Genomic DNA, 26,539 nt, shown 5'->3' on the forward strand with positions numbered 1-26,539 from the left:
CATCTTGCAATATTGCCAGACAATCCCCTGCATTTTTATTTTGAGAGTTCTGCCTGTCCAGGCTCTCAGATCTCTACTTTCCTGATTATTCTTGTGTATATATATTATCATCAACAGTGAAAAGAGCAGCTTAAGAAAATGGCCCGTGTTCAGTTGATTGTGAGATTTACAAATTGGTTTTGCTCACCAAGACTATTTTTTCAACCGGTGTCCATTCAGTTCTCATACATGCATATATGCAAAACCTTATTCTCAACAAAATGAGAAGACATACAGAGAGGAACCTTAAAATAAATACTTAATATTTATTAGCAGAGATTCATGGTGTGCAGATTTCACCATTCCTTCTTTTTCGTCCTCTCAGAGTGCAAAAATGCACATAAAGTTTCTGGTGTTTAGCAGAAGATTTCCAATGGAATTCTAATTCCTAATGGTGTTTACTTTGTACATACCATGATACGCAGCAGCTCAAATGAGTACTGTATTTCAGCAAGCAATGGGCAGTCTCCATTGTCATCAAATACAGATAAATAATGGGGGGTTTTTACCATGCTGAGAAGTGAACTACCAGTGGTGTTGGCTCTGTGTCTTGGATAGCTTGGGAGCTGCAGGTGCTCTCATATAGAGCCAATAAACTGTGAATCTACCACCATTCGTCTTAGTATCAAATCTAATCATTCATCCAGTTCTAGAAGATTGGTATCCTGGTGTGAAGATCTCCAGTGCGCTAGCAGATGTTCCTAGGCCTTAATGGAAAAAGACATGCTTTTAAATGAGCCAGTTTAGTCACTGCCCAGAAGTGCTATATATGATTTTAAAGCATAAACTTTTTGCATTTCCCTTGAATGCACTAAAATAAATGCTACTATTCAGGATGAAGAGATAAAGCAAGAAATTAATTGTCTGAGAACATTGCCACACAGGACCTGTTACCCAGAGATGGCTATTCCTGCCACAAAGATAATCCTGGTAATCTGAAATGGGGCCTGGACTAATTGAAAACATCAGAAACAGAACATCTTGAGATACTTGCCATTCAGCTGCCAGCTCTGCAAGCAAACACAGATGAGGGGAAGCTCTTTTAATGTGTGCAGCTAACTTACTTTAAAAAAAATTGTTTTACCAATGTAGTTCAGTAATGTAAGTTCAGGTACTTGGTTCCTGCAGCAGCTTTTATTTCCATATTTACAGATAATCCCGTGGGAGGTAAAAATCTGGCACCAGATATTCTTCCAGTGGAGCGGGTTAGGTTACAGCCCATCAAATCACAGTATACATTGTGCCAGTCTAAGAAGGTATTTTCAGAGGAATATGAAAGAACAATTATTAATAGAACTCTGAAAAAAATCTGGGGCCCAGTCTGGGGGGATGTCAGGTGAAACAATCCCAACAGGATCAAACCCTCACTGGCACCAGGAACTCTTTCTTTTTAATGACTTGGAAGGTTTCATTAAGTGAAACATTGACACAGGGTTGCTACGACAATATGGGGAAGTCATGCTGGTGGAGATTAAAATGCTCAAAAACTTTCCACTTTTCCCTACAATCCAACAGCAATTTAGTTTAGGAAAATAAATTTTTAAAAAATCTTTGCAGGAAGAAGCAGGAAGTATATACATCAATGATGCCTCAGAGCAGAGAATAGCCAGGCAGCTGCTGACTTGGTGGTCCACCCAGTACATTTCTAATGGAGGAACAAAGGAATTAGAAGCAAATGCAGAACAATGTCAGAATTTTGCAAAAGAAAAAGCCAATTAGTGCTGCATAGAGTTGTGCCCAAATTTTACATAATTGCATGGCAATCTTTTGACATTGAAATTTTAATATGCCAATCATTCCTATATTCCCAGAAAATGCACGGGAATTCGTTTCTGTTTATATTATCTCTAGAAGTTTTCACATATTAGACATCTCCAACATCATGCAAACAATTAACTTAAACCTAAGCACTTCTGTGGTAAGTTTAATCCTTTCACAGCAATCATTTCTTCACATCTTGTGCTGATGTGAATATATTTTTATTACATGTGGTTAAAGGCCTGTAACGCACAACTTATTTTGAAATAAATATTTTTTTCCTCTCTGAAATAACAGATTCCAAGGGAGGATTTTCTAAAAGTACCATGTAACTGTAAACATGTTCTACTTAAAAGTAATTTGTATGATTGGTGTGGGTTTCCTATTGCTTTTGGGGTTTATAGTTAATACAACTCTATACTGAAGTGGCATGTTTTTTTTCCTGAAGGGCTCACAGATGTAACGCTCTAACTGCAACTGCTACATTCAAACAAGTGGGCTGAAAGATCCATCTTACCCATCGGGGGCAGAGACAAGCTGCTTTCCCTCTTTTCTGACTGTGTGGGCAAGAGGAGACTGAACACAGGTGAAGGGATGAAGAATGGAATGGAGGCAGGAGACTTATTCTTTTTCCTTCTCTCCCTCCTGCCAGGTAATCTACTAGCATTCCCAGACTTTAAATGTTTATTCTGAAGTCCAGCAAATCATTCCTCATGCATATGCGGAGCAGTGCTGACTTGCAATGGTTTTCTTAAGGCAGCTATCACTTTTAGCGATGCTGTGGTTATATATGGTTGTCATGTACTAAACTGATTCATTTTCCCAAACTTAGCTTACTAAGTTGATCGGGTGAAACAGAGAGACTGATACTTAGTAGTTACAGTCCTGGAGTGAAAAGCCAGAGGGTAAAATTCCAGTGGCATTGGTGTATCATGGAACTTGTCTCACTGCCTTAAGCAAACAGTAGGCTAACAACAAGGACAGTAGTCTGCACCCAGTGTACAGGATCTATCTCCTGTTATCCTCATCCAGCAACTGAGAATTCCTGTGAAGAACTGATGTGTCATAGCCCTACAGCTCCCTGGGTCAGATTCCTTACACTTCATAGCTGTCCAGCATAGTGTTCTCAAACATAAGCCAATTCACATTAATAGAAAGCTTTCATGTGATCCAGGGAGAAAGGGGATCCATACACCAGCTAGGAGTGAAGGAGTGCAGAAGGTTATAAAAATCAGGGACAGAGTGGTACATTTTCATTTTTAGTCTAGAGGAAATTTAGGTAAGTAATTTTTTATTAGTTCTTTAAATTTAAAAATGTCTAGACTCACAACAGTTTACTAATTATGTTTTAGACATTACGGAAAGGCAAAGGGAGTGTCTTACAAGTAAAAGAAACTTTTCTCCTTACCAGAAAAAAACAGTGGCTCCTTTAGAGGTTCTGTAGTTTCATAATCTCTTGTATAACTTGTTTTACAATCCACACAACCTATAAAGTAGTCTACAGGATGATGTCTGTTTAGTCAGTATCTTTCTAAGACCAAGAGAGTGATCATTAAATGTGCATGCTCTAAAATAGCTGTTTTAAAAACATGTTGCAACATTACAGACTGTAATAGCTATTTGCAAATGCTGGAATTTTAAAATATGGCTCTTTTCCACCGTTGTTCCTTTTTCAGAAATAGTTCTAAGGATTTGTCTCAGAAAGGATTGCTTGTTGATTTTAAGTTGCCATGTAATGACAAGAATATCTGTTTCTCATGCAGAATTTCTGAGATAAAATTAGCTGGCTAGTCACTAGAAAGATTATGCAGATGTTTGACAATGTTCTTAAGTGACAACTGACTACAACATTTTGTCCTTTCGTGCATAATGAAGTTTGCTTCAGGCTGTGCTGAACATCAGTAGGTAGAATATTGCCTCTGGTGACTCAAACATTTTGCAGATATTCAGGTAGTTGAAACCACTTCTAGCCTTTCCCACTAGGAGAACTAATCAGATTAAAATAATACTTCACTAGTTTGAGATTAACAAGAAATTGATTATGTTATTACTTTGAACGCTGACGGCATTATATTGAAATATGTTGTCAGCATGTAAGACCATGGCCACTTCAATTATTTCTGGATTTTTTTAATGAACAGAACAGGTTTTTTTTTTTAATGAACAGGGTTTTTTTTTATATTACGACAATGTTTTGGTATGTTTTGGAAACTATTTTTCAAGTAATCTGCCTTTAAAAAGATAGGTTTATCTTCAGGCAGAAACTAACAATCATATTGACAGACAGAGGATGACAATAGCAGACGTGCTTTTATCTGTATTATAAAGTTGGTATTTCCTACAAAATCTGATCTTATAAAAAAATAGAGCGCTTACAGATTGAATTTGTTTCTCATGATTCAGCTATTCAGGATCAAGCTGCTAATTACATAGAAGTAGGCTTTTTTCCCTTTACACAGCCCAAGAGCTGGGTTAGAAACCTGCTATACGCGTAGGAGTTAAGGAAAAAATCTCCATCCCTTCATGACAAAGCTTTTTAGTTATAGATTCAGATCATAATTAAGTAGATCCTGATACATATATCCATAAATCTTATTTTGAATGTATTTTGGAAAGGAGAAAGGTAGAAGGGCTGGTAGTTGGCCAGAAGTGTAAGATGGGCCTATGGATGGAAGATCTAATCCTCATTGGCTTTGTTTTCAGCACCCTGCCATCTGCATCTACATCCATCCATTTTTCCATCTTTAAAACAGAGATCTTTGACAGTGGCAGACCTGGATAACCTAGCTTAGGGAGATCCGTAACCACTTCAAACGTGCTCCAGAATTATCTAGTTAGTGTTTTTTCACCAAGCGTTTTGACAATCCCAGGGCAAGCTGTGGGAAGTACCTAGTCTACGAAAAAGCTGACCTAAGTTATATTTTAGCTGGGTTTTATCAGCAAAGCAAGTTGTCAATGACTAGGTGTGCTTGGATTGTCACATGGGCACCGGTTTGTGGGGCTGATTAGAAAGGACACCTGTTCAAAACCACTCAAACAGCCTACTGCAAAGAAGAAATAAAATACATGTCCCCAGTTCCGACCTTATTCTTCATACTCACAGGTATGCCTGCAGACTATTTCCCCCATGTATGAAAAATAATTTACATTGTAAATTGCTTGCTTGATATTTTGTGGGGCTTGATACAAAGCAAGCAGGATAGAAATAGAAATAGAAGCAATAGTTTGGAGAGCTTCCAGAGGAGGCAGCAGAATGGGGCCAAGGGGGAGACATCACTGAAGGTTCAGGTTGTGAAATCTCCTGCAGGCTGTGGCAGGGTCCCTGTCTTCATTGGCAACTTCCATTCAGCTGGATGGGAGGAAGGTATTTTTGAAGAATATTGAGGATATTCCTTTCTCATCTCTTCAAGTTTTCTTTAAAATTCTGTCATCTTTTATGGCAGAATTAGTGAATGATTTTATTGCAGTATTAGAGAATGTTTGATCTGTCATACTGGGCAGCTTTTAATCAGTGCTGAGTGGCTTCTTTCAGCGAGGGAAGGCAAACCAAGCTTTCACATTGACCACTGACCTTTCTTCTGGAAATATGGGCCTTCATTCTGGGGGAGGTGGGAGCCACTACTCAGGCTGCAGAATACTTTCAGATCTTTTTTTATGTTTTCTGATGCCAGGGGAACAATATTTAAAGAAGCCCCTTAAGTCCATAACAAGACTGAAAAGTGTAAAATTTTACCCTACATCTATGATATAAGCTTAAAGCTAAATGAATAGGTTAAATCCAGTTGATTCTACATTGAATTTCAGCAGCTAATGGTTTGAAGAGTTGCACTGCTGACAGCCAGTATAAGTGTACACCCATCATAGATTATAGTTTTTATCTTTCTTGACATAATCCTTTTTAAGTACTGGCTTCTAAAAATCTCATGGTGAAAAAAAGTTCCATTTTGTTTTTGCACATTTTCATTAGAAGTTCCTGAGTGCAGGATATTATGAAAATATATCGGTTGATCAAGATACATATACAGAATATACAAGGCTCAGCAAGTTTGACAAAATACTGAACTATATATTCTTGCCAAATTAAATTCATCATAAGATGCTAGTTAGGACTTGAGAGACTCATTTACCTCTCTGGTTTCACAGCAAGCATATGATCCAGCTAGCACTCTCGGTTCTTGGTCAAACCCAAGACTCAGCCAGCTCCAAGCCCTTGCAAATGGATTAGGATATGTTAGTTTGCTTCACACGTAAAGCAGTAGTGTGCTGCGGGGGATTTTATAGGACTGTAATAGGACTATACACAAATAAAAGTTAAGAACAATTTATTTTGTACCTGGATGACATTTAAGTAATCAGAAAAGATTGACTGATTCATGGCAACCTGACTGGGTGTATAGTGTAAGCACTTTTTCTTGCTATCGAAACATAATGTCATAGATATCATGCTAGTGTTTTTTTATATGAACAGTTGCCGTATTTGCAACAGAAATATTTTAGAAGGAAACACAACCAGGGTAATTGTGAGTTAGGAAGCAGAACCATGAGATAATCTCCCTAGAGGTAATGAAAGAAAACAAGAAACTTTATTAGTGAACCAACACTGTAGCTGTTTCTGCAGAACAGATCTGGCTGAGGAATTGATCAAACTAGACCAAATGGCAAATATTTTCAAAGGAGTTCTTTGGAAAATGTTTTCAGAACATTTTCTCCCATTCCCAAAATATGCTTCCTCCAGCAGACCTATAAAATATATAACTATTTTGGGGAGATACACACAAAAATAAAGAAGGGATATGTCCCTCAGCCCTATTTTCTATGATTCTATGAAGCGTTCATCCAAACAGCACCATTTCCTCGCACTTAATATTCAATGTGAGGTTTTCACTCACCCTCCAAAAGAGGCAGAGAAGATATGCCTAGATCTGGAGCAAAACCAGTTTTTGATGTTAGCACACTCTGACGTCAGGAGCAACTCCTAGTTGAAGCCAGAAGCACAAAGATTGCTGCAGTAAGAGAAGGGGGGAAAGTACAAAAACAGTTCATGAGCATCAAAATCCTCATTTTTACAGCACAGTTTTGGACTTTGCATGCCTAGATTTTAATGTGCTCCATTTTGGGTTTAGCATGGTATAGACTGAATCCTCCCACGTTTCAGAGGGATATGTGTGTGATGTGTTACATATAGCTGTCTTTGACTTCTGTTACTGTTATCCTAGCATAATGTGAGCTGTTGACCTATTTTTCATCCTCACAAAAAAGCTTTTGATTAGACTCAAAAGATTTGAGTTTTATATTTCTGTATGTGTCTGTGTTATATATACAGCATATTGATACAATTGAAACTACAGTAATTATTATTAACTGTTCGAATAGTTGCATGTCTACTTGTTACATTGTCTATTACTCACAGTTTCCATGCCACTTCCAACTGTAAACTGAAATTATACTTAACCACTTTCTTTATGAGAAAGAGCTGATTTTGCCCACAAATTTGGAGCATTGCACAGTTTTATTGAACCCATATGAAAACCTCTGCATGATGCAAGGGGGCAGGAGGTTTAAATTTACGGTCTACATAAAGTTGGGGTTTTTTTTTCAGTTCCTCTGGTAGACTCTTAACTTATTACACTGTTCACATCAAAAAGTGACATGTGTCAGGAGCATTGTGCATGAAGATAATCTTGCATTCTGATAAACTAGCCTTAACATTTCTTAATTGTCATATATGCAATATTTAGTCTCTCCATGAAGACTTGCCAGCCCAAAATCAATACTCGAACTCTGACACTATTAAAGCACTTCTGTTGGTCAAAATATTTCAAGAGTTTGGAAATTGCACTTCAGCATTTTGCATTAACATACTCTACAGTGTCATCATATCCTTCTATGCCAAGTTCTGTTCTTACATCTGAAGTTTAAAGATGTGTGATTCAACCTGTAGGCTATTCACACTTTTCAGAGAAGAATATTATTCTTTTCTAGATGTGCACCACTTTGCCAAGTAACCCTTAAGAGTTTGCTCATGCAACAAAAAAAGAACTGCATCTGGATACAAGAAGATAATAATCTTGATTCACTTTAGCCCTTTAATTACAGAAGGTGATACTGTATATACTCCATTCATAGGTGAACTTTAAACTGGACAAACAGTTGTAGACCTTATTTTGTGCTTGTTCCATTGACTTGAAATATGGTTAGTATACACTTTTGGGGTAATAGTGGCTGATATTTACTTCCCTACATTCTGTCATGATTTCATGTTAAGAGTAGAAGTTTTATATTTTTCCATCTACTAATATCTCAAAGTGCTTTGTGATTAAAAACAGTTGCTGTAGCTGGGAGACAAAAGTGCCATCTGTAAACTTGCATATAACATCAGCCTAGGCATTGTTTTTAATATTTGCTCCTGCTCTAACAGGAAAAGGTGGGGTTTTGCCAGCAAGTCAAGGACGTGCAGTACAAAAAGGCACTTGGATCTGTAATACCCAAAAGAGACAGTCAAAAGGCTTGAATAGACGTGTAATACTTCTGTCTGAAAGATGAAATTTCAACAAAAAAATCTGTCAAGCTAAAAAATTTGAGTGCTGCTTTTCTCATTGCACTGGTCTTATGCCATTATCTGAGATCTCAGTGCTGACTCTTGGGATTTCACACCCCAATGAATTACCATTTTAACTTTTGGATCCACATGTAAATATGAATCCAGTCACTGGACTGCAGTGATAGCACCGTGTGCCGAGGTTATAGACACGATAGGTGCAGCTGGAGGATAACTAGGGCAATTATGCTTATTTCCATTTACTTTATTACCTTTTGTTTTTTAGGGATGAAAAGAATAGCTCAATGACAGTAGACAAGTAGATAAATAGACGATAAATAGAAACCAACTGCAAAATCAAATTTCATCTGTTCATCTGTCAAGTTCCATCTGTTGTAATGACCAAAAGCAAAATAACTATAGACACTGTTCAAAAAACATAATTAGATTTTGATGTTAAAATCTTACTGAGATGAAAGAGGAAATTCACATCTTCACATTTCAAAAAGCCAGAGCCAGGCTGTCTGCAGACTTGGGAATCCAATACTACAGCCATTTGCAGATGTTTTCTGAAGATTTTCTGCTCAAATTGTCATTTGGTATTATAATCCCTGCTTAAAAATGTAAATATATTGCTTAGTTATGTATAGCAACAACTATTTTGTGAGGCTGGTGTCCAGGGAACCTGCCCCAAATAAAAACTGAGATTGAGTTGAAGTACTGCAAAGCATGCGTCTGACATATTCACTAATGATGAAGAAATGCCAGTGGAAAAATACACCTGTAAATTAAGAGTGAACTTGTGAAACTGGATATTGTTTATATTAGCAGAAAATGATAACATGAATATAAATAGTGTAGACCCAGCTGGACAAGGCAATATGTTATATGAATTTAAATCTGTCATTAGGAGAAGCTGATTAGGTTTATGTCTGTCAAAAGGATGAAGACTTGTGCCATCTGTAACAACAGTGAGCAGCTTAGTTAACTTTGTCTCCGCCAACCACCATGGATCACTAGGACCACTTCCCACCAACGTGGCATTAGATCATCTTTTAAAAAAGCCACTGCCACAAAGGCAAGCATCAAGAGCTCCAGTTTAGAGTAGGATAGTGCACTTCAGGCATCAGTCATTGTCACCAGATCAACATAAAAACTTTAGGGACTGTCTCTGAGATCTCAATATTGTTTTGCATGCCTGCTTAGTTGAGTCAAAGGAGTCAAGGGGGAAAATAGCTTTATAATTTACATTCACGTTCATCTTAAACATTCATTTGTTACATTCTTTGTAAACATGATGTTATAACAGTGGTGAAACAATAGTAATGACAGTAGGGAAGCATTCTCGTTATCCTGCAATTATTATCCTTTGAAAAAAAGCACTTAAAAATTATTTTAGCCTCTACTGTTTTTCTTTCCTTCCTTATTGATTATATCATTAATGATACCTCTGTGATATTACTGTGCACAAAAATGTTCTTGGCTGGCCGTTACAAATAAGCCTAAGGAAGTATTTAGGTCCTGATTAGCTAATTTCTAATTAACTAGAAATTATGGTCATTTTGTGCAGGGCTAAATCAGTGTAGCATCTTTGAGAAAAGTCGCTCATTCAGTACCTATTCCATGTAAAATATAACCTATTATTTTAGAACAGCAATGTCAAATCAAATCAGTAATAATTTTCATTCCTGAGGCTGAACACTACCCCTGTTTTCCTATTTAGTCCAGGATTACACAATATATTGATGGCCTAATCGCTTAAGCCCTCTGCGCCTCAGTTTCTACTTTTGTAAAATGTCGGCAGCATTATCCTGCTCTGTGAATCAGTGAGGAACTTGCATAAGTAATCCTACCTAAATATTTACAGTACGTGAATGGAAGTGTTGTGCTTACTTAATATAACTATTTTCAAGGTGCAAAAGATTGAAGAAACTCCACCAGTTTAATTTCAAAGTAACCATTTTTTCAGCCAACTTTTCAGCATCTTTGTGAGCAATGATTCATGGCTTTATGAACACTATCTTGACTACAAAATTATTCCAGTGGTCAGTGACTCAGTTCCCAGAGCTAGTGCTGCAAAGGTCTAGTATAATTGCTTGGACTAGAGTCTGACACCTAACCCTGGTCTAGCTATTAACAAGTTGTCTCAAGGTGCAAGTCTACTGAGAGACTTATTTTCATAGTCTGCCCTCACTACTGATAAAACATAGCACACCTGGAGTCAGAATATTGTTCTCTGCTAAATGTTCAGTAGCTGAGTTTATAGCCTAATTTATTCTCACCCAGTGATCAAACAACTATCATGAGGTTATAAAAAACGGCTTCAGGCTAAATGGTCCCTAACTGAGTATGAAGGATATAACCTGTATAGCATTTACACTTATATATACACATAATACATAATATGTACATGCATATATATGTGTGTGAGTGTGTGTATACATGATTATGTACCTGTGTTGGGCCAGCACAAAAAATTGGTAAGCGTCCACCTCTCAGCCCAAGGAAAGTCTCTGAGTGTTGGAGGCTTTCTAGAAGCCCAGGAACGAGTCCTTCTCTCCTGTGATATTCGTGTGGGCATGAAGAGTGTGTTAGCACAGAGCCCAGAAAACAGCTGCAACCTGCCAACTCTGCCATGTCAGCACACACCTCAGGCCAAGAAAGCAGGAGATTAAATACTGCTGCCATCCGCAATTAGGGAGAGACGGTTGCTGACAGATGGTTCAGTCTCCACAGCTAAAGGAGAACAAGAAGGAAGGAATCTCCTACCTTCTGAGCAGCTTTAAGCCCTGCCTCTTCTCTGCCATTCTCCTCAGCTCTCAGGAAACCAGACCTTATGACAACTCTTTGCTCTCCCTTGTATTTCCACTGGTATCTTGGACAAAGGGAGGAGAAAAAAGGGAATGTGTGGACAGAAGAGACAGGTAAACACTACAGAGGGGACAGCAAGGAAATAGTTTGAAGAAGAACCTGAAAAGAGACAAGAAATAATTCACCTTGTGATGTGTTCTTGCCATGCTTTATATGTGCCTGTAGAGACACGTTGAACCAACTGGTCCACACCTTGCTTATGTCTCCATTTCTGCCTCAACATAACATGGATTTTTTGTCTCTCTGAGCTGTGTCCCACCATTCCCAGTGCTGCTACTGGACACCACAGCAGGTGACCAGCTCTGGGAGCAGAGAGCCAGCAGATTCTGAAAATCCACCCATCACCTTAGATCTCCCACCACTCCTTCCAAAACTTTGCCCCAAGTCAGAGTAATGTTCTTCCTGCCTCATCTCTGAGGTTTAGGAACAGGGTTCTCCACTTTAAGTGAATGACTGCACATTTAGAGTGTGACAACACACGTGCACTCTGCCAAGTTGGCTATGGACCTGAATTATACAGTCATATATGTCTCATAATACAAGTATGGGTGATATTTTTCATAAATCATAATCAGCTGTTTATAAAAGGCAGGCAATAATAATAAGGAAATCATCTGCAGTCCTGCCAATGATAGACACAGATTGACCAAGTGAGCTATGTAGGTCAGCTCCTCTATAGCTTCCAAGCCCTGCTAGCTGTTTGCGGTGTTAGGAACTTAAATATGGAGCCTTTACCCAGCTCTCCATAGCCACGTGCTGCATGTGGATAGAGACAGTCAGTGCCACTGCACAGAGCTGTGTGTTTCATCTGGATCAACAGCGTTCCCACTGACTTAAGTGCTGCATATGGAATCTGGTGAAAAACTGCTGGTATAAATGTGGTTTGGAAAGAGAAATGCTCTAATACTTGGATGTTATTTTTTGGATCATATATATTTTGTGAAATACTTTTGGCATCACTTTTAAAGACACTGACATCTGCAATCAGTGCAAATTAAAGGGAATATACATGTGCTCAAAACATTTAAGGCTCAATGCACAAGAGAAAGATTACTCAGATCCACCGATGTAGGGACTGAGAACCATTTTAGACACCCTGAGGTGGCCGTGACATCCTCATGGGACTGGCAGATAAAACACAAAACAAGACCCATGTTTTCCAGAGAAGTAGTTAAGGGATAAGCAGGATACCCTAAAGTATCCAGTGTGACACTAGATGTCTCCTTCAGGCAATAGAATCACGCCTGAGATTTCCAGAATCACTTTTTTTTATTATTGCATGAAACTATATAGTATTATGAAAATTCTGTTAAAAGCTGAAATGGCAGACTTCTTTTTTTAAGCTGGGAAAATATTCCTGGATAGAATCCAAAATAAAACTCATTAGCATCCCATGTTGCTTTAGGAAGGGTACCTCGTGGTGGAGGTTAGAACGACATTAATTCTAATTCCAGCATAGTCTGGCAAGCTGGAGCATGCCGAGGAAGCCTGTGCTGACATCCTAGTTCTGCCTTGGGCAAATCAATTTATGTCCAAAGAGGAGGAGGGACTATCTGTACAGAGACTAAAATGAGAGGTAAAGTCTTGCAGGCACTTGATGTCTCTCATTATTTTCTAAAATCACTTCTAAGGGTACTATGTATAAATAAGGCCTTTGCATTTTCTTTAACTGTTACCACTGCCGTATCTAAGTACTTAATTACTGTGAGCATGAATAAAACTTTGCCAAATACCATAGCTATGTGAAGAGGTTGAATCCTGTCAGAAGTCAAAACAGTTTTTGTTCACAATGGTTTTTTCCAGGTTTCACACTGTAGCAAAATAATTCCCTTTCACTTCCTCCCTGAATACTGTGACTTTGCATCCTGACCCCTCTGGTGCCACATTCGGACCTCCATGGTGCACTGGCATCCGTGGTGCAGGAGTGCCCTGCCATAGATTGGATTTTTCCAGGCCAGGTTGTTATACTGATTGAAAATTAGCCAGGAATGGGAAGAATCTTTTTTAACTTTCTTAATCTGTTCTTAAAAAAAAACTGTTCTGACTCTTAGTAGCAGGTACTCAGCGTCCCCCTGTTTCTTTTCTTTCATACTTGTACATGAAGTGGAGCAAATCAGCCAAGGCTGGGCTGCATTAAAGAGCTGTCTCGTTTGATGTCCTGTAAATCCACAGCCCTACCCTCTATCAGTGGTGCTCTCCTGATAGGCAATTTCTGGTTAACTTGGGGGAAGGGCAGCAAAATACCATTTCACAACTCTCACAAAAGGCCAGCTCAGCTTTTTGTTGCCAAGCAACATCACGATTTTACAGCAGATCCAGCTGCTGATGTTGCTAAGCAACATCTTTCCCATTAAGTTGTGCACTCTTAAATCATTACATGTTTACTAATTCTTATTATAGGATTATGTTTTCCCTCCCAGATCTTGATATTTGCTCTTTTAGAATTTGTGAGATAACAAGGGCTGACGGACTATCCTAGGTCAGCCATTCTTGCAGATCTCTGTGATATTGTTCAAATATGCAGAAACTAAGAATGATTTTGCATTAGTTACATCAAGATCAGTGAAGAGCAAAATTCAGAACACCCCCCGCTTTCTTCTTTTACCTGCGAGACTAGCTGGTGCGTAATGGTATGCTCAGTGCTTCAGCAGAGCTTTGGAATGCTTTCGGGGTAGTATCAATCATGTGAAAGTAAGCAACATAAAAACATTTTTCTTATTTTGGCAGTATTTATACCATAAGGTAAAATTAGCTCAAACTAAATTGTCTTATATAAATACCTACGGTAGCATGTATTCAATATATAAGAAGCTTATGTATCTGAGTAGTGTGTAGTTGGTAAGTATGCCAAACACTTTATATACTAGGATTAAACAAATTGCTTAGATCTTAATGAAGTGCCTAAGTCATTAACCCACTACATAGCTTACTTTTAAGTCTGTGCTGTGTTTTCCCCTGGTTTGAGTCTTCCAGTCCTCCTGGGTAAGATCCTCCTTTGATCAAGAAAAGGCAGTCTCCCTGGATGAGCAGGAAGCATGGATGAGGAACCACAGGGGAATTCCAGCAAGTAACGGTAAAGCAGCCTGGTGTGAGTACATCATCTCCTACCAGTTCTATCATAAAATCAGAGAGAATAAATCAAGACATCAGAGGATGAGGAATGCTCTCACAATTAGTGGATTACACACACAGATTTGACTTCATACTGGAACAGAGCAGAAAAGCAGCATCTGCATAGGTGGGAACAACTTTCAGAGAATAGGTGTTGCTTGGGGTAGTTGGGAAAGGACTTGAGTGTATCCTAATTTATACACAAGAATGGGTCAGAAAACTGACCCAAAGATATAATGTCAGTGTTGCCAGGCAGAGTTGCTCTAGGTCCAGAGATCAGAGGGTGTGGTTGCTGTCTGTTAACACGTATGTCACTCCCCTCATTTCACATGACTCATGGTTCTGGCAGTAAAATTGTCTGCGTGGCTTTGGAAACCTTACACAAGATTAGCCAAACAGAGGGATTCTCCTTTGCACGTGCATTGATAAAAACAATCACAAATCATGATCAACTACCAGAAGGTCGTTTTCCCCAAGTCTGTGCCAGCCAATTGTTTTGCAAAGCAGCTTCTTCACTTTCACTTTGTGGCATTTTCTGGCCTTAGCTTTAGAAATGGAATAGCACCAAATATGAGTTCAGTTTCTGTTTATGAGGAAATAATGCAGCTAGCAGAAGTGAGGATATATTACCAGGCTTGTGTTTTCCTGAGCTCCCACAGGATCCCCGTTCTTAAATTCATGGCAGATAGCCTAAACAAAACCATTGCATATTTTGTTGTCTATAGGCAATGAATTTTACAATGGCCTTATTTTGTTGTCTACAGAAAAGCACACTGAAAGTTTCATTTTATAAACTTCAGCTTTTCTGTATTCTGAAGTAGGCTGGGGATACCAGAGAAAAAGGCAGCCACTTTCATGTCTTTTAATTTTTGAGCTTCACTATAGATCTTGAGTTTTCCATCTTGAACTCTTAGAGGTATAGCACAGATTTATTTGACATATTGGATTCCCCACACACCAACAAACCCACTCATATGTACTCTACTTTATAGCCTGGAAAAGCTCAGGGAATACAGATAATTTACTTCTGAGCTGTGGAATTCTTCTTTGATCAGTAACAGTGGCTTAAGGTGGTATAATATCACTGGAAGTTTGGGTTGCTGGATCACCAACTTCATAGAAAAAGAAAGGTTGAAAAGGCAACATGACTCATGTAGTCCCTGACCTTGCAAGTATTCATTCCAGCTCTTCTCATGCCTAATGTTTTCCAGCCAGATGTTTGTAGACCAAGATGTTGTGGAACAGGGAACAACCACAGGAAAGCCAGCAGACAGCATATAGCTGCCCTATCAAATCCTCCCTCTTATTCATGTCAGATACGAATTTTCCATGCTAGAGTCAGTAAAGCTGCCTGGCAGCTCTTCAAGGTGCAGGAAACCAGCAGCTGCCAGTTCCTTTGCTGTGTGGCACCACTGGTGTTTACAGAAACTTTATAATTCCTTGGAGTTGCCACTAATGATAAATACACTGTTTTGTTATCAGCTGTCTTTCTGAGCAGCCTTTTTTGGAAACATTGCTGGAACAGACAATGAGCATTAATAATAATAATCAGCTTACCCATAAACCCGTACTTCTTGCAACACAACACTTCAAAGGGGTTTTTGTTATGTCTCCACCCTTCAGGATGATTAAATGGGAAATTATTTCAGCATAACCTGAACAGGAACATCAACTTTTGTGAGCAGGTATTTCTGAGAGCTTTCAAGAGTAATATGAGAAAATGAAAGACAAATTTAAACACATAAACAAAACTGAAAATAAAATGCTGGGTAGCTATTCCCCTCAGTACCAATTCTCCCTTGAAAACATGTGCATAACTTCAGTGTGCTGTTGATAGGGTTTCACTGAACAATTCTTGTAGTGCCAGAAGCACTGCTCATACCATAGGCCAAGAAACACTGGAAGTGAAATATGTTTTAACCAAAATCCATTTTCTCTGGGGTTGCTTTTGTGAAAAACATTAGTACTCAATTTATGACACGCTGAGCCATAGCAGTCTCCCAGAAGCAGGGGGAGGCCTGGGTGGAGGAAGTATAACTTGTTTTCTTTTTTGCCTGGGGTGGAGGCAAGTTGGTTGTTCAGCAGGTTATGAAGGTGGGTCCCTGAAAGAAAGCCTACATTTCATGTCAGTCTGAGGAGAAGTAGGAGGAAAATAAGGTGCAAACTTGTGAGGTGAAGATGGAAGGAATGGTTTGAAGACATGCTCTTCATGTTAGTGAATCCAAAGCTGCCAGATTAATCCTGGGATGTAAGTGTAAACTTAAACGTTCTCTTGCTTGCTTGCTTTCAGAAAAGCAGCTGTTTCCTGACACACAGACAGTGTGTCAGTACAGACAGTTGTACAAGTACAAAAGTCTCTATGGGCTGATCAGACCAATTTGGTACTAGTGAGCAATTTTTGAGATATGTAATGGTAGATGATTTTAATAATGACATGTAAATTGTAAAAGATAGTATAGAAAGATGAGAAAGATTATCTTTTGTTTAACCTATGTTTATTTAATGAATAGATTTTTAGCACGTTTTTAATATTTATTTGAAATTGTCTACATATGATAAAGCACTTGTAGTTTGCAACCTAAGTAATGCTTGTGTGCTGAGAAAATGTTTTAGAAATAATGTATATTAAAAGGATTATAATAAGATTGTAATCTGAAAAATTATATCTCAGTTACTCTGCAATGTAATTCATGGATTATTATTATTACCACTTTTCTCATTATTGCAGAACCTATAACGACTTTATTCCCTACTTATGGCATTTAGCATCATTATAAAGCAGATGGTAATGTGAGAATTGTGTGACAGCTGTGAAATTTCTTACTCTAGGGAAAGAAAAGAGTAAGTAGACAGCATGACATGATATGTTAGTGGAGATTGGTCATAGCTAGCACTTTTGCTGTGCTTTTGTAGTTTCCTACTTTGATTCCTGTACATTTTAGTAACAAAGTGCAAATAAAGTACTTTTTCTTTCAACTGAATATTACAAGTCTGGCCTCTATTAGCAGTTGCTGTTCCTAACAGTCAGTACTGCTGAGTTGGTGCAGAAGCACTGAGAATGTACTATGCACTGGAGTGAATTTAAAATAGAGTAACATTATGCCATACACTGGCTAATCTGTTTAAGAACTTGATAAGCAAAAGTCACATTTTCCACAACTGCTGTACAAGACCCCACCCCAATTAACCATGGGGAACTGGAGAGTTTCATTCATTCCCAGCTTACGTTACTACCACAAGTGCTTGTGAGGGGACACCCCTGAGAGTTTTAAATTTCCTGGTGTTTTCACATGATGTCAGTGGAAACAGGAAAAGAGCTGGGAAGAGGAAAGCTCCTTAAGTCAGTGGCACAGAAATGCCAGTATATTCACTCCTAGGGAAATGTGCTGGCTCTTGAGAGAAGCATATTGCTGCTCTCAAGTTATTAGTTCTCTAATAATAAATATTAATAATAATTATTATTTATTATTAATATATTGGACTTGATTATGCTAGAGGTCTTTTCCAACCTTCATGATTCTAATATATTCTAATAACTAGAAATAAAGTTATTATTCCTCTCCTGTGCACTGAAACCTCAGCTGGCTGCTCTAACAGTGTGAGAATATTTTGTTATATCAATACATAATTTAAATATTATAATCTTAACCTGTTGTCTTGGAATATTTCATTGAGCTGGGCCTGAAAAGATTTGTGTGCGCACACTACTTCATGATGGAGTACTTCATACTTGGGGAATAGTGATTTTGCAAATATTACATACAGTCTTTAATTTAGTTCAGTACTATCTTAAAACAGTAGAGGATTTGGAAGTAATCTCAGCAGATGAAACCTAGTATTGCTACTTAATCACTGAAAGTGCAATCCTAGCCTTAGTGATTTCAACAGGAGCAAGTTCAAGCACCAATATATCCCCTGAAGATGCTCAAGTTTAAACAGAGCATATCTTAAAAGCACAATACTGAACTTCTCTCTCTTTCCAAGCCTCCTGTGAAGAAAAATAATCTTTCAAGTTTAAAAAAGTGTACTGTAGTAGTAAGTAATAAAATTCCTTAAAAGCCTATACGGTTAACTTGGCTAACAAGGTGCAATCATTCTTTTAGAGCCCAACTTTAATGGAGTTTTTCTTGACATATACAGCAGAGCAGTCTCACATTCTTTGGAAAAAAAAAAATTGGAGTGTATAATTTTCACCCACCCAGTAATACAATAAATACAGTGAATTTAAATTCCTGGTCTCCAAAATAAAATGTCTAGAACCAGAAGTAAATATCTCTAAGTGACTCTCTATTGCATACATTTACTATTGAGTATCCTTTTAAAAAAAAATACAGAAATTAATAATGCCTGGGGAGACACTTAATTCCAGAGCTGCTGGTTACAGTTCTAAAGCTCTGAGGATTTTTGTGAAATTAAATAATTAGAGTTGATCTAGTATAAAACCAATAGTAATTAAGGCGGGCCAATCCTACTAAGTGCAAAGAAAATGTGTTTCAATCATAACATTGTAAGCAGAATAATGCCTATGAAAAGCAGGGTACGAGCCCAGTGATAATGATAAAAAAATCCATTTACTCTTTCTTAAAGCTGAGTGCATATATGGGAAATTGTTTCTGTTACAGTAACGGTCAGGTTTAACGTTGTGGTTCTGACAATGGGAGAATGCAGCTTCGTCCAGGATCTCCATGACATACAAGTGGTTTGAATACATTTAAAACAATAACTATTTCATATGGGCTCTCCATCCAAAGGAACTTTGGCAAGGAAAATGCCTTTCTGCTCAAATGACATGGGGTAATCCAGAAACAGAGTAACAAAGCTGAGTTTCAAGGAGCGTCTTTCAGTATAAGTGGAGCCAGTCTAGGGAGGACAGCAGAGAGACATTACAAAATAAAAGCATTAGGCGTTCTCTTCCCCTGATTTATGACTTAAAAACATTGTAAGACAACGTCAGGAGGGGCAGCTGATAGGTTGACTGAGATGACATTCTTCCAAAATTTCCAGGGCAGTTTGTTGTTTGATTGTTTGGTTTTTTACTAAAGACTTAGACCTTTTTATTTTCTTCCAGTGGTTTTTCTTTAATCGGTGAGTGATACTGGATGTCAGCATCAAAATGGGCAATGAGAACAGTAGTGCAGAAAATCAGGTGAGTGTGATTACATTTCCCTTCCCTGCTAGCCTAGAGCAGACCTTACAGAAATTGGTTTCATGGGCCACTTACCCCATATTTATCTTCTGCTCCTAGTTACACTCCTATTTAAGTGTCATTAATGGTAATTGAAGGCAACGTTTTGTTTGTTTGTGTTTTCCTTTGGCAGTGCCACTTCTACATAGCACCAGCACACTGTGTGGGTGGTTGTTCCCTGGGGGACAGGAGTCAAGGAGGATCCCCACAGGGTGAGCAGGGCTGGCTCATCCCACCTCCCCAGCCAGGGACCAGGGCAGCCGGGGGGCAGCCGGGGGGCAGCCAGGGGGCAGTCCCAGCTCCACGCATCAGGCACATCCCTGGAGAAAGGGACAGGCCAAGATGGGTCCAGGATGTCAACCCATGGGTCAGCCCAGCTCAGCAGGGCTGATGGCCAGGCAGGGTGGGACTGTGGTGGAGCAGGAGACCAACATCCTATGGCATCACTGGGGATAATGATAACCTCCCCAGGGGAACTGAAATGGGGCCACGGGCAGGGTGGGGAGAGGCCCTGGGAGCCAGGCAATGCCTCTCGTACCCTCAGAGCCCTGACATATAGTAGCTTCCTCTTGTTCAGAAATGGATGTAGGTGTGCTGATCCAGGAATTTGCACCATTTTAGAAGGGTGCTTTGTAAATGCATCTTGGTGTTTGGTGATTTATTTTTAAATTCTTGAAATGAAAGAAACCCATATGCTATGGCTAGTTGTGTACAACTACATTAGAAATTACTATGTTGATATAAATTTGAATAAAGGTTTTAATTCCTCTGATTTCAACAGTTAAAATACTAGAATGTGTTTCATCTTCTCTTCTTCCATATGGTACAGTAGATGACAAAACGCCTTAGGGTTCATTTTGCTTCCACTTCAGGTCTCAGCAGATCTGCTGTACCTTGTGCATTGCCAAGTGGACCCTCTCAATGGAATTAGTATTGCAAGTTAGCCAGATTTTTTCATAAGATTTTTTTAGAAGAAAAATCTGCTATAATTCTTGGTTTTCTGGCCCAGTTGTATTGTTAGCCCAAGATTTGGTCCCATCTTTTTTCAGGGTTTGGGAAGAGAGAATGTGTTAATTCCTATAACTAAGTAATGAGTATTTCTTCTCCAGTGTGTACAACTTCCACTTAGGAAGTTTTTGAAAGTCAAATACATTTCTTCAAGAGTCCTCCTGAGGCTGAGAAGACTTTACTTGAAAGTTATTTAATTTATTAAGAAATTTAATAAAAAGCTCTTCTTTTCTAATAGAGAGAGTAAGCTTCTGGTCTCCATTTCACACTGTAAGAAAGCCAACCAACCAAACAAACAAAAAAAGAAAACCCTAAAGCAAAACAAAATAAATGCTAGAAAACCAAATTACTTTAGAAGTCACTATTAACAGAAAAAAAAAACTAGAAGTAGTAATAAAATCTTAAAATCCACTTAATCTGCTGAACAGTTATTGAAAAAGTATTGTGTAATGAATAGTCACAATTCATATAGTCACTGAAACATTTAAATATATTCATTTTTAGTCAGAAGTTCCCAATGTGAATAAAGTCATCCTTATACCACCAAGCCAAGGAACACAGCAGGTAGTGGATGATGAAACTCATTTGCATGGTTTTCATTTCAAAATGTTAGCATCAGGCTTGGCTGTGCATTTTCTTATGCATCTGCTTCTGGCTTTTGTGTTTTTGACAGTAACTACAAATTTGCAAGGCAGCTACATTTAAGTTTTCAGCAAGTTGTAAAAAAAAATCTGGTTTCTTTTAACTTTTCCTTTGGTAGTGATCTATGCTTAGAGAAACAGCCTGTATTTGACCCTCTTTGCATGCTGGCTTTCCTTCCAACTCTAACACAATTAAAATAGCTCAGTGGATGTTGTTCTTACACTCAGTACCATTTGACACGAGTTGTTGTTCTTGTTTATGTATTTATCAGAGAACACCATTGTCCAGTTCTAGCTTTCAGCTGAGTCATTTGGAAGCCATACACACGGTTTGCATTAAAGATGGGAGAGCCTGTGCTAAGTTTAGAACTCATTTAATAAGAGGGAAGATCTGCAGAATAAATTTGCTACTATGAAGAATGTAGTAGGCACTTATAGGAAAAGTAAATACCCAATATGTCTTGTAAAGACCAGCCTCTGAGGAAAATATAATCTAAATTTAGTAGAAATGAGCAAAGCTAACAAATAGATGAAGCGAGGCTGGGGCCAGCAGTATATTTAACAATGTGATTTTACATATACTAACCACATTCTGTTTTGTTGTAACAGTGCACAAAGTCCAAACTGATGAAGGATTCCAGGTTTGTGCCCTGCCCTATTAGAATGGCAAAGCTTGCTTCCAAACAAGGGTCTCTGTCAGTGGCACAGCTTGTTGGGCTTATGCTGAACTAAATATAAGCTATTTTTAAGTTGTATTTTCCTTGAAAAGCAAAACTCCACATGAAGAGTAATGTGTTTAAATTGAAAAAGAAACAATCTAGAAGAACAGATATTTTGACCCAGTTCGACCCTTGAGATCCAGCCTTTAGCAGAGAAAATACAGGGGAAATAAAGAAGTATTCTGCAATGGGAAAGTATGAAAAGTACCTCAGTTTATGGAACTCTAGAAGGCCTCAGCCATTGTGCTGCCCATTAGTCACATCTTTCTTCATCCATCCAAATGCAACCAATGATGTAGAGAAATGGCAGGGTCTGTCATCAGGCTTCTCCCTGGCTTTTCTGGACAGCCAAATGTTCAAAAATCATCTACATGGTCATAATAAAAAGAGAAGGCTCATAGTTTTGTAGAAGCTGATGTATCTGTGCACTTCCTCAGCCCATGATAGTCTCAATAATCTGGGCTCAGTCGCCACGAAATAAAGCCCCACATATAAACAAACACAAGCTGACCAGAGTTGACCAACAAAGCTATCTGCTATCTAGAACGTTTGGCAGAGTGAGGCACATGTGTGAAGGAGTGTGAGCCCAGCACAGCAGCCCTGCAGCCCAGCCTTGTCCGTGCTGCTCTGGGGGTTTGTGCAGTTAACTCAGGGACCAGCTCCTAAAGTGACTGTACATGACATGATTATTATTGGCTTTCATTACATTTTTTTATCATGGTCTCCAATCTACTGGAATTACACTATTACCAGGACACCTTTGCTTTCATTTTAAAGGGGTGGCTGGAGGATGTGAAAAACAGATGGAGTTCTCTATCGTTGGAAACACAAGCACAAAATTTTCTAAAGCTCAAATAGGCTGGGTTTTCTAATATGTAATAATTTTAACTCAGGTTTTTAATTCTTGCCACTCAAACTTCTGAATAGGAGAGCTGTCATCTTTCACAGCCTTTCTTGTGATTACAGAAAAGTCACAGTTACCAAGTAATTGTAAAGCTCTTTGAAGGTGAAAACTGCTGCTGAATTGAAATTCTAGCAGCGCGTACTCTGCCCCACAGTTGAATAGGAGATTTCAAAGTCATTTACCACATAAGTTATTTCTATGTATTTTGCTTTACCCTTTCTTCTTGTTTTATGAATAATAGCCAAAGCTCGTTATTCCATGTCTATGTTATTGTCCATTTCTCTTTAAGCATATATCTTTACGTGTTGTTATCTTTTTTGTTCTTGTTTGTTTTCTACTGTGAAATGCGTAAGATAGGCAACACATGCATACTTGCCAGAGGGGTCATAACTTCGGAAGAGTCTGTTTGTCTGAAGCATGATGCTGTGTTCCTGCTAGGGTTTCTCCATTTAATTGTTATGGGTGTATCTGACTGCTGCACATTCTGCAGTTAGTAGTCTGCATTATTACTTTCCTCATATTTCTACTTCCTTATGTCTATGCAAAATGATGGATCTAGCTAATTGGCATGGTTCTTCTTCCAGATCCCACTATCATGGGCACCAGCAGAGAATGCACAGGGTGCATTAGCAGCTTCCCAGCCTTCAGTCTCCTTTCTCACAGATGATAACTGGGAAAATTCCTCTGAGTTCTGGTGCTCATACTGCATGTTTTAAATACTTTTTGAAGAGTGCAATAACATCTGTATACATTCCATTGCCTATATTCAACTGGGAACAAAAATAAATTCCCAATTTTCTGCATAATAATTTTGCCTATAGCATTTTAATGAGGTATACTGTTACCCTACACGGGCTTTTCTTTGAGTTGTGTCCATGTGATTCACCACTTTCACTCTGTAAATTGTTATTTTCTTTCATTTTTCCTTCCATTTCACCCATTGCAGAGGATGGCAGAACTGTTCCACATCCTTTCAGTCAATGTTTGCCCACAACAGGGTGTCAATGGCAGTTGGCTACAGGCCAGTATGGCCATTGCTGGTGCTTATGTAGTTCTAGTATACCTCCGGTCACCATATTCACTAATGCTTACTTCTAATGATAATTACTACTGGTCCAATATTCTATGGTGAGTAATGCCAAGCATTTGTTTGAGTTTACACAAAAGGAATGTTGTCTGTTTTCAGAGAATTATATGTCCTTTTATGCAAATACAACAAATTCTGGAACACTTCTCACTACAATGAGTCTTATTGCACTTGTTCTCATCTTCCTTGTGAATGAAGGAGGGGGGGATGAAAGAAGGAGTTGTGACAGGATTCTTAATTTGAAAGCATCATGAAAAGGAAGTTGGAAAACTATTCCTCCTCTTCTGAATGAATGATTAAACCTTCTTTTGCATCTGTAAAGCCACCACCACTTCTAATGGGAAAGGTACTTGTATGGGTAGAGATGAAAAGGAAAAATATTTTACATTTATAAAGAACCTCTATAATTATTTACTAAATTTCTCCATTTAGAAATAGTGTGAAAATGTTGGACCTACATTTTCCACAGCTATGGGTAGTTAGAACTAGGCAAACAAACGCTATCGGCTGAGGAGCACAACAGAGTTTAGAACTCAGCTTGGAGACAATTTTCCCAATAGTACTTCATATGATTCTAACAACATCTTCTGAAGTCTTTTATTGCTAGGCTGCTATGAACCACTCATCAAAAAGCTGCTCTAGCTAAAATTATATTAACTGGAAATTGCAAGTTATGTGATGAAGATTTTTCCCCAACATCATCGACTTTATCCTCTCTCTCTCCTGCTATATCACATACACCTGCCAACCTCAAGAAAATAATGTAAGTACTCATTGGGCCCCCATCCAACCCTCAGGAAAGGGACAAAGGAAAATAAGCTGCAGCAAGACTAGTGGAGTTACAAGGATAACTATGAATTTTCCTTTGCCTACTGAACATAGATCACATAAACAGATGGAAAGATCAGGTTAACAAGAACCATAAAGCCAGTTATACAGCTATGCTTCATTTAGCCCAGTGCAGACTTATGCTACACACATTCAAACAGGCTAAGGCTTAAGGACAGCAGCAAGCTGTTGAGAAGACACTTACGTTGACTTTACCAGGAACTGAAGACAAACAGTTTAGTGCCCTCAGTGGATTGGAAGGGCCATAAACACAAACAACGAAGCCTGAAGGTTTGAACTGCTCTTGCTGTACTGTGGGGAAGCTGTGTATTCTGACAAGAATGCTAAACCAAGGATAAGATGGTGACTATGTATAAATACACACACACATCCCCAGTTTGTTTTTATGTTTGCTGCCAGTCATATCAGTAGGTATTTCTCAGGAGAGAAAGCAATCCTTTTTCTCTAATAAAAGGTCGTAGGTACTTACAATAGCTTGTTATATTTGTAAGAGGCAGATCAAATGAGACTTCCACTAAATGCCAACTTTTGCATTCCTGTCCCTTCAAGGATTTTAATTAGAAAAGGCATGAACTTAAAATTCTATTCCAGTGAGAGACAAATAAACCAAGTCAGGAGCAATAGCAAATTACACGATTACTGATTAAAAATAATTTTAAAAAAAACAATCTACTGCAAGGGCAAAATTCTATATGGAATCTCCCTTAGAGAAAGAGTCTGCTTTTGGCTTCTGATCATGTCATAGTTACATCTGACTAATTAAGTAGTCGTGATGTTTGGGCAAAAAACCGAGAAGTGGTCATGATGGTCATCCCCCTCTCTAAACTGCTGTACTCCAGCCACTCTCAACAAGGGGCAGGCACTGAATAATGCAATGTGACAAAACCAAGTTTTAGTGTAATTCTTCGGATCTGAATTGTCACACAGAGTTTAAACTTGGCCCAATATGTCAGGTACCAATTTGCTACTGTCCCATGATCAGTACTTTGCTGACCAGTGTTTGCTGATTTGACTGAAAAGTTCTGGTTGTTAAAGCAATATCAAATATATCTCCAAACAACAGAGAAACACTGGTTCTCCAAGGATATAAAGATTGAAAAGTCTGATTTGGTACTGAGTTAATGCACCTGCAGAGCAGGGAAAAAAAAAAAAAACAAACCAGAAGAGCAAAAAGGTAGCTCTCAAAAGCTAAACCTAAAAAAATTGCAACATCCATTTAAAAAATATCATTTCCCAGCCACATGACTCGTACAACTCTGTTTTTAGAAAAATGTAACCTTGAAAACTTCTCTTCTATCAACTTTTCCAACACAGACTGGGTATTTCATTGGTATTGACTTCTAGCAGGTCTCAGGGTATTAGGCAGACTCATTCATGAACTGTTATGTTAACCTGACTTTTAAGAATAGCAGCAAGCCATTTTGTGATGCCTCAGTTCTATTTTCAAGGAAAGGATTTAATGCTGAAGTACAATAAAAATAACGGGGAGCGGCCTATTGATTAAGACTTTGGATGAAAAACTGTTCACTCCCTTTCTCTGCAGCTGGTCCTGCAGCGAAACGAGCAGTGAAACCTTCCCAAAGAGCGCCACGTGCACACTTTTCCGCTTGATGTTAGCCTGCTCAGCCACACAGGTGTGAGCCGTTTGGCTAAGGGGGTGTGTGGCCCACTAGCCCTAACAGGGACCATGTGTCCGTCTTCCCAAGGCGGTCAGCTTGGCGGTTGATCCTGAAACCGGAGCCTGGGCACTGCAGGGCCGACCTTTGCTCTGCGTCCCGGCATTCACCTGCACTGCTGCGGCCCGCTCCCGTCCTGCGGAGGTGGTGGTG

General features: G+C 38.7%; 1 protein-coding gene across 3 annotated transcripts in view; it reads left to right on the plus strand.

Moving 5' to 3' along the window:
* The first annotated feature begins 2,362 nt into the window (after positions 1 to 2,362).
* The window catches only part of TACC2 (transforming acidic coiled-coil containing protein 2), a 153,494-nt gene continuing 129,317 nt past the window's right edge, over positions 2,363 to 26,539 (plus strand). For 2 of the 3 annotated variants that reach the window (XM_075107433.1, XM_075107434.1), the window contains exons 1-2: positions 16,401 to 16,565; positions 19,386 to 19,463. In XM_075107433.1, coding sequence (XP_074963534.1) covers positions 19,431 to 19,463 — 33 coding nt within the window. In that variant the 5' untranslated portion in view covers positions 16,401 to 16,565; positions 19,386 to 19,430. Of the gene's footprint in view, positions 2,450 to 16,400; positions 16,566 to 19,385; positions 19,464 to 26,539 lie in introns of those variants that run through there. The other variant, XM_075107437.1, reaches the window with a different exon arrangement.

Source organism: Phalacrocorax aristotelis, chromosome 12 (assembly GCF_949628215.1).
Source record: "Phalacrocorax aristotelis chromosome 12, bGulAri2.1, whole genome shotgun sequence".
NCBI lineage: Eukaryota > Metazoa > Chordata > Aves > Suliformes > Phalacrocoracidae > Phalacrocorax > Phalacrocorax aristotelis.